This window comes from Mercenaria mercenaria, chromosome 1 (genome assembly GCF_021730395.1).
Source record: "Mercenaria mercenaria strain notata chromosome 1, MADL_Memer_1, whole genome shotgun sequence".
NCBI classification, from domain to species: domain Eukaryota; kingdom Metazoa; phylum Mollusca; class Bivalvia; order Venerida; family Veneridae; genus Mercenaria; species Mercenaria mercenaria.
In genome coordinates this window covers 101,067,032-101,076,324 of record NC_069361.1, presented here as the reverse complement: position 1 = coordinate 101,076,324, position 9,293 = coordinate 101,067,032, and the positions used below count along the sequence as shown (strand labels likewise).

At 36.0% G+C, this 9,293-nt stretch overlaps 1 protein-coding gene across 1 annotated transcript; it reads left to right on the top strand.

The window, feature by feature from the left end:
• The first annotated feature begins 587 nt into the window (after positions 1-587).
• LOC123547537 (uncharacterized) lies at positions 588-2,975 on the top strand. Its single transcript, XM_053526169.1, has 5 exons — positions 588-905; positions 1,374-1,460; positions 1,677-1,762; positions 2,050-2,144; positions 2,415-2,975. Exons 3-5 carry the CDS (start codon positions 1,708-1,710, stop codon positions 2,973-2,975), a joined length of 711 nt encoding a protein of 236 aa, XP_053382144.1. The 5' UTR covers positions 588-905; positions 1,374-1,460; positions 1,677-1,707.
• Positions 2,976-9,293: the final 6,318 nt, after the last annotated feature.

The following is a 9,293-nucleotide window of genomic DNA, read 5'->3' as shown; positions in this document are numbered from 1 at the left end:
AAGAACTCGTGTATATTTCCCGATGCCAAGCTAATAACCTATAAATATGTACACAGTTCAAGAAATACAAAAGGTAACAGAAAACCCACAAGAACACAAGCCAAAATTTACTTAATCTGATCCAGCGTCAACAGCTTTTATCCCCAAGGCCAATGTTTATGATAGTGAGTTATGGCAGTCAGCGAATTTACCTTTATCATCGGCCAAGGCAAAGACTAAAATCAAAATCAACCAACCAGGTGTAAGAATGTGGCATTTTTAGAAAATGTTGAAGACATCGCTAGAGATAGAATAATTAGCCAAAAAGAATAGCTCTACCGAAAAATAAAGTAGCATTTAGATAAAAAGACAGAGGTAAATCGCTTATCGCTTTCTTTGGCTAAGTTACTTCAGGTCTACATCTGAGCAAAACCCATGAAAAAAAAACAGAAAAAGGAAATTGCTGTAATCGTCATAAATGTTTTCATTAATGGTTTCAATTTGACCCTTGGAGTCAATAATTTCCCTACTAAACAACTATTTCATTTGAAAGCATACAAAGAAATTGTGAGAGAAGAAAGTTTATGCTCTTTCACAATCGTATAGTCCAGTAAAGCTAGAGAAAGGTTGGAACTAATTGCAAAAGTTTGGTTTTTGATGCTGCATGAAAGTACATACTTATAGCTATTTCCAGAAAAAAATCGCCGTCCGTAGGTGCTAAGGGATTTTCTCTACGGGCCGTTAAACTTTACGTAAAAATTTTCATTGTTACATAGAATTCGGAACTTTTAATGGCGCTAACTGTACACCTTAGTGACGTCATTGGGTACATGTCAACAAGTTACAGCCGCCATTTTTTTAAAACTCGATGCAACCTTTGGTTTGAATTGCCATTTTCCAAAAGAATTATCGAGATGTGAACAAAGGTAAGTGTGTTTCTGACGTATTTATAAATAACTGACATGTGTGTAGCAGGATATCTGGCTCACTTTGTATTTTTGTCCCGATTTCCCATTGTGTTTGTTGGCCGGCTCCCGGCAAATGATACGATGGTAAAATTGAATATGTGTCTCTTAAATCCTACCGGAATAAAGTTTTATTGAGTTGCTGACTAAAAATATACACCAGAAAGTTCAAATATAGCAGTTTTCCGAAAAATGTTAAAAATATAAGTTGCTGCTCTGTTTGATTTTTTATTCTACGGAAGCGGATAGGGAGCATGAATGCGCCAATTTCCCGATTTTTTTGTAACGTTATTTTTAAATCGAAACCAGAGCATTTTTGTCAATTTAAACAGTTTTGTTTAGTTCTGTTAAATGTTTTTGATCAAAATAATATTGTATGATCACGTTGAGATGTCTATCATTCTAATTCGGTATACGTCTTTCTTTCAGTTCAGACTCTAGTTTCATGGTATGTGCCTACAGGATGGATTGGTGGTTGGAAACAAGTACATTCATGTTGCTGAAGATCTTTTCAAGGTATGGATTAAGTTTGATATATCTCTTCATTCTGCTCAGACTAGACAAAACTATAACTATGATATTAAAACAAAAATATAGGGAAAATTTATGTCCATGAAGTGGAGCTTGAATGATAGATCTACTATGTATAAAAATGCAACCTAAGTACAAGATTTAGGAGAACAGTTTGTATAGATTTAATACTTTTATATGATTCCGTTATTTATTTTACAGTTTGATTACAATGTAGACCTATGGTGTGTGAATGAATTCCAGTTCACTGACAGTGTTTGTTTGGACCCTGCTATTTATATCATCTGGTAATTGGTCTTAAATAGATCACATTAAGCTTAATTTCACTTTTCAAATATATCTATTTCATGTTATTCTTTATTGCAGTATTTATACAGAACCTTAAATTAATCTTTTATCTTAGATCGAACCATTAGTCGGTTATTATTGAAAACAAAAGACAATATTGTGACAATAACAATCATTTTACATCAGTATGCTTGTAATAGAATTCAGATATAGGGTCATGTTTGCGTTCATTTTTCTCTGCAGACCTGGAAATTAAGAAACTCATCTCAGAATTTTTATATTTCAGGATTTGTTCAGTTGTTCTATGTTGATCCAGGTGATATTTGTGGAGGTGATGCTTACTCCAGCATAATGGCAGAACCAATGGACATATCATCAGATGTAAGAACATTCATAAGTCTTGTTGTATATCACACAATATCAAATACGCTACTTGAAGTAGAAACTCATAATAGTAACCCAAGGTATTGAGATTTATTAAACAGATGCTTGGGTCATAAGAAATGATGGGATGATAGACATAATCAAGCGTCTTTTATTTTATTATTAATGAATTATACATTAAAGTTGCTATACTTTATACTGGAATATATGAATTAATTTTACTGAAAAATGCGTCAGCCAAGTAAGACCTATTTTCATTTTTTTAAGGATAAAAGCTGTCCTATCTGCGACGAACTTTTAAAGAATGGATCGCCCACAGTTGTGATACGTGAAAAGGGAGCAATTAACATCAACAGAGCCAGTGCACAGAGAAATTCGAATATAACCGTGAAATCTGGTGATTCAGTTCACAGAGACTGTAGAAGGGATTTTATAGACTTGAGAAATGTAAAGACAGATAATAGTGGATATGCATGTGACTCTTTGACAACAAGATCCAGTTGTACAACTTTCGATTTTAAATCTAATTGTTTCTTCTGCACTCACAAATGTAATAAAATATGTAGTGAAGTTCACAGAGTCGAACAATTTTATTTTACTGCAACTATAAAAGAGTTATGTAATATAAGAAATGACTCGTGGGGTAATGAGGTTCATGCTAGGTTGGTATCAGTCCTTGATTTGCAGGCTGCTGAAGCAATTTACCATCAAGTGTGCAATGTAAACTTTCGTACTTTTAAGCAGGTGCCTGACAGGTTTGCAAAAGATGAAAAAAAACAAGAAATCACCAGGAAGACCACAGTGTACAGAATTGCTGGAAGGATTTAAAGATGTCATTAACTATATCGAAAGCAATGAAGGGGCAGCACTATCAGTCAAAGAATTAGTTCAAGTCATGGAACAGACCTGTGGAGAGAGAGCCTACTCAAGTAAATATATGAAAAAGAAAATTATTGAACATTTTGGTGATGCAATTACATTTGTTTCTACGCAAGGCCAAGAAGATAAAATCATTATGAAACATACCGCATCTGATATCTTAAGCAAATTCACAAAAGAAAACTTTGGACTCTCAGAGGCAGAACAAAAACGTAAAATTATTTCAACAGCTGCAAAACTTATTAAGTCTGATATTGCTGCTGTAGATGCATCAAAAACATTTTATCCTTCTGTTGGTACTGTCCAGTCTGCAGAAAGGAACAGAAAGTTACTACCAGACACATTAGATTTTCTCCTGTCGTCAATGTTTTCAGGAAAGGACACTGAGATAAAGATTGCAGCGATTGGCCAGTCAATTATGCAAGCTTGTAGACCAAAGTCCTTAATCGCACCATTACAACTTGGTCTAGCAGTTCAGGTTCACAATTTATATTCTTCAAGATTTCTTGTAGATGAACTTTACCAGATGGGATTTTCATCTTCCTATTCTGAGGTGCAACGTTTCCAATGCAATGCCGCTATGTCATTAAATGCTGTAGTCGCAGGATTTTTTCCAGGTCAGTTTCTTCAATACGTTGCAGATAATGCAGACCACAATGTATGTACCTTAGATGGCCATGGAACATTCCACGGTATGGATATGGTTGCTTGCTCGTCACCAGGATCAAATGTTGAGTTACCAATTCCGAGAGCAGATATGTCACTTACAGATTTATCTAGAATATCAAACATTAATATCAAATACTTCAAGGATCCAGATAATGGTATGTCCGACGAATTTTATTTTCGGGACATAGGATTTGGAACTGAAATCTCAGATACATTGGTATGCAGTCAGAATCCATTTGACACATTCTTCATATTGATTTGGCCTTTGAAAACATCTAGACCAAACTGGTCAGGATTTATGCAGCTTTATACAGAATCTCATGCTCATCCAGGTAAAGCAAATATCAAAATACTTCCCATGATAGACATGAATCCAAGTGATTTATCTTGTATCAATTCAACGCTCCACTTTGTAAATGACCTGTGTAAGAAGTACGGTGTCACTCCTGTATTGACATTTGATCAGCCATTATTCCAAAAGGCGACATTTATCATCAGATGTGATCCTCTGTTGAAAAACATGGTTTTACGACTAGGAGGCTTTCATACAGAGATGAGTTTCCTGGCCAGCATAGGACACATCATGTCATCCACTGGACTGCAAGAGGTACTTGAGACGATTTATGCTCCAAACGCGGTAAGACATATGTTAGCAGGTAAGGCTGTTCACAGAGCCATACGAAGCCATTTTCTAGTCGATACCGCCCTGCACACTTTGCTGCTTTCAGATGCTCTTGAGGTACCATTGCCACTGAAGGAACCAAATACCTCTGAAAACGAAGACAGAACCTCTACCAAAGAAGAGTCTAGTGTGGAACTTGAAGACGTGCCAGAGATGCTTAAGCAGTTAAAGGAAATGTACGAAAATCTAGAAAAGAACAAGGTTTCCGTCAGTGACGTTTGTAGCTCTGAACTTCTCCAAGAAGTGTCACAAGTCCTAAATTTGGAGAAAACAGAATTAAAAAGTAACCGCACAGCAAGCCTATGGCTGCAATACATGGATATGGTTTCTGTCCTTCAGCAGTTTATACGAGCAGAGAGAGTAAGTGATTGGATTGCACATCTCCAGGCAACAAAACGCATGCTGCCATACTTTGCAGCTTCCGGTCATTATTTGTATCTAAAGTCTGCATATATCTATCTCCAAAACATGATCAATCTCGAGAGAGAACATCCCGATGTCTTCCGCCAATTCATGGATGGAAAGCACACGGTCAGAAGAAGCGACAGATATTGGGCAGGCCTGTCTACTGATCTAATTATAGAGCAGGTGCTAATGCGGTCACTAAAAAGCAACGGTGGATTGACGAGAGGTAGGGGGATATCTGAACATCAGAGGGTGCTATGATCATTGGCTATGCCTGCCACTGCAGAGATGAATGCTGCAATGCAGCTCTTTACAGGACAAGAATACCAAACCAGTGACCAGCATAAAGAAATTGGTCATTCCAGACGTGCAAGAGATGGTAGCGATACAAAGTTGCTGTTAAACTTCCTCGGAGATCACTCTCCGTTTGAAAAGACCGATGGATCATTGAGAAATATTGAGACAGGGGTCACTGCAGACGAAAAGGTGAATGCAGATAAAGCTGTTGAAATTGGATGTAAAATTATACAAAATATGACGGACAAGTCAGTTGATCAATACGCATATAAGAAATCTGATCAAATTGTCGTCATGAATGAAAGAATTCTATCAAAGTAACCGGTGAGACCTTGACAATTGATCCACAGCTACTGTTCCAAAGGCTGATAAGTATTGCAGACCGATATACTGATGATATAGCTTCCATTTTCAGCTATGAGCTTTGCAGTTTACCATCTTCCATGTTCGAAAACAGCGGGCTCCCAAGGATTTCACAGAAATCTGTATTAGCATATGCCATATGGAAAGTAGGTGACTGTGGCGTTGCAGATACTGAAGAAGATATAGCTATGCAAAGTTCATCTTTGTACGTCATCGACGGTGGGTCTTTAATACAAAAAATTCCATGGACTAGAAATATGACATTCAATACAATCTGTAGCCAGTACCTGTCTTACCTGAGGGGACGATATGACAATACAGTCGTTGTGTTCGATGGATATGACCAGGGGCCGTCTACGAAGGACATAACACACTACAGAAGAAGTAACGGAGGTGTTGGTACAAAAGTCAAATTTGAATATAGCACACCTTTTAGGTCTAAGAAAGAAATATTTTTGAGAAATCAAGACAACAAACAAGCGTTCGTGAAACTTCTGGGTGAATTCCTTAGGCAAGAAGAAATAACAGTTATGTATGCACCGGGAGGTGCAGACACATTGATTGTTGAAACAGCTATAACGTCAGCCGATACTAATGTTACATACGTGATTGGAGAAGACACTGATTTATTGGTTCTTCTTATAAACAGGGCAGCAGATCATCATACAATTTACTTCAAGTCTGATACACGACAATCCGTAACACATTTAAGAAAAATATGGAACATTAAAAAAACAAGGAAGGTCTTGGGTAACAATACGTGTCGTCTGTTACCTTTCCTGCATGCTCTGACAGGATGTGACACGACGTCTCGAATTTTTGGTATTGGGAAAGCTGTTGCACTCCGTGTACTCAGAACAAACACCAAGTTTCAAGAGACCGGAATACAGTTCCTAAGCAGCAGTTCAAAAGATGATATCGTGGAGTTAGGCGAAAGAGCAAAAGTTATGACAAGCACAGCCTTTGTTCAAGTTCACATGTTACCACCAACATCAGCTGCTGCCGCGTATCACAGTCTGCGTGTTTATTTGCAATGCGGGCAATGGATGGGTGACTCTAGTCTTAGACCTGAAGATTTTGGATGGGAACTGAAGGATGGAACATACATACCAATAAAGACAGATCTTCCTCCAGCCCCGGAAAATTTGCTGAACATAATTCGGTGTAACTGCAAGGTCAATTGTGATACTAGAAGATGCACCTGTAGAAAACACGGTCTTGAATGTTCAGTTGGTTGTGGAGCATGCAGAGGTGTCAGTTGTTCGAACTCAATGACGCTTGCAGAGGTAGAAGCTGAAGAAAGTACTGAATAGAAGCTGATCTTACCCGTGATGTATCGCGTTCAAATTGGAGTCCATGTTTAACTTGGTGACACACATTATCTATGTAATGAGACAGACTGAAAATCATAACATAACACCATAAAATGAAATAATTTGCTTTGAATAATAATGCCTGTCTAAGCGGTAATAGTCTTGAATTACTTTGGTATATTCCCATTTAGTAGATGAATTAATAGTCTTAGAACACGACTAGATATATTATACTTTATAAAGATCAGTATGTTACGCCTGATGTATTCTTACATATTATTTAAATTATTTGCACGTTATCACAGAATAATGAATCGATGGCTTAATCAGGTGTCAAAGATAACTGCTTTTTAATTTTGTTACAAATGCATTTTGCGTTTAAGTAGTTAAAGTTCTAATGATTTATGCACTTGACTATTTGCTATTTTTTAATGCTCTGAAATTGAAAAACATGTCTTTATATATATATTTAAATGTACTTCAGGTAGTTAGGTACAGTTCTAAATACTTGATGTAAGGTTTATCTTCAAGTAAATGTGTATCATTTTCTTTCATCAAATTGTTATATGTCATGATTTATTGTGACTACATTTCCATGGCAACATATACTTGAAATGATGTTTGCAACTATTTTATGTCCTAATAAAGTAAAGATAAACTCACATAATAATAATGAATTACATTTGTTGTCATAAGTAAGAAAATAATGATTATTTTCAAAATATTATTGTAAGAAGTATAATTGTCAATTTGTCTTTATTTTTATTGATTGAAGAATGTTTTCAATGCAGTTTTGATACTTATAAAATTAAATCTAATTAATTTCATTTGAAAACAATTGTATGAAATGTTTAAATGTATTTTCTGGACATAATAAATACTAAGTCTTTATAATTTATGCGAGTTTTGTACTTTGTTCCGAAATATAACTATTTGTTCGAAAGTGGGTGGGGTAATTTTACCCCTAAAATACAACAATATGCAAAATTATATCTCAGAGTGACACAAAACTGTGCCAGTTACTGATTACAGGTAATGTTTTATGTAAAAGCAATCGTCAGTATAAAAATAAACAAGAAAACACCATCAAACTGGTAACAGTTACTATTTAGTGTTATTATAGCGTATTTTCAATTTTCTGACATACACTCTCATGAAGCCCCGCAAAATGTCATTTTCCATTGACCTGAGAGATGGAGATTTTTTACACAAGAAACTATAAATATTTCCCTACCATAATATGTAGAAAATGAAACTTTTGCAATTAGTTCTAGGTTAGGTGCATTTTCCAGCTAGATTTACTGGACTAGTATTGCAAGTACCGTTATTGTATTCTGCTGGTCGAGAGAACGGTTCTTTGTCAATAACAAGTCAATAAAGTTTTCATTTTCGAGATTCATTGAGCTAACGAGTGCTGCGTTATGTATAACGATATGACTACAAATTAAGCTCTCTAGGCTAAATGCTTTCAAACATTTCAAGGAAGGTATTTGAATGTTGAGGTTAGAAGTTGAAAATCTACTTATTCGGAACAATACATAGATCAGATAATAGCAGATATGTATGAATATTTTATGTACATGAAGTGATAGAAATAAATGATGTTATCCACGAACACGAAAACTAAATAATAACTAAATACCTTCCTTTTCCTTGCAAATCATTTCAAACTAAGTATTTCTCACTAGAAAACAATTTCAGTTTATAACAGAACAGAACAGAACATACCTTTTATTTTGACTAGTACATAATACATATTCATATACATATATATACAATTAAACATTTTATCACGTGCAAAAGTGTAAGTTAACATAGCGTTGAGGATGAATAATACATGCGATTTTATAAAAAGTATCTAAACGCTGACAATTATTTGCGGCCTGCACCAACATATAAGACAAGTTAAGACATGATTTATCAAAATTGACGTATGCATTAATGTTACAATATAATGTTTACAAAGTGCGCCTTAAAAAACAAGGATAAATATCAAACAGAAAAAGCGACGTTCCACAAACGCGAAACTTACAACACGCAGATATGCACACTGCCAACACACACTCACTCATGCAAAGCAAACACACAAGGACAAAACGAACAAATAAAGAAACACAGTGGGGCACCGCCTTGGAACGGTCAGTGGCAAAACAACACTGCGGAGCTCAAACCGTTTTATGGTGCGCACCCAACCTCGACCTTACCCCACAATGTTCCAAAGTCACGGGACAGTGTAAATAAAAGTAATCCCTGCCAGGTGAATCTCTAATACACGCAGTGGAAACAAGAGGCATGGCATGTAAAACACAGAAATGCTCCTGTATAATTATATAAAAAAACAACCCTTAAGAACCAAAAACGTATGTACTCGGTACCTTTGCAGAAGACAGGGCAACAAGGGTAACATCCTCAAGGGCCCGAGGAAACAGGCCAGAAGACATATATTAAAACAGTTTAGTCCTGGTAGGATTTAAAAACTGCTTATCACTGAGTCCTCCCCCTATCCCGTCAGGCACAATCAAAGAGGGAAGCATAGTT

Coding starts and splice junctions, on each gene's coding strand:
- LOC123547537 (XM_053526169.1), top strand. CDS start 1,708: ATGAATTCCAGTTCACTGACAGTGTTTGTTTGGACCCTGCTATTTATA. Junction 1,763..2,049: donor CCTGCTATTTATATCATCTG/GTAATTGGTCTT, acceptor TTTATATTTCAG/GATTTGTTCAGTTGTTCTAT. Junction 2,145..2,414: donor CAATGGACATATCATCAGAT/GTAAGAACATTC, acceptor CATTTTTTTAAG/GATAAAAGCTGTCCTATCTG.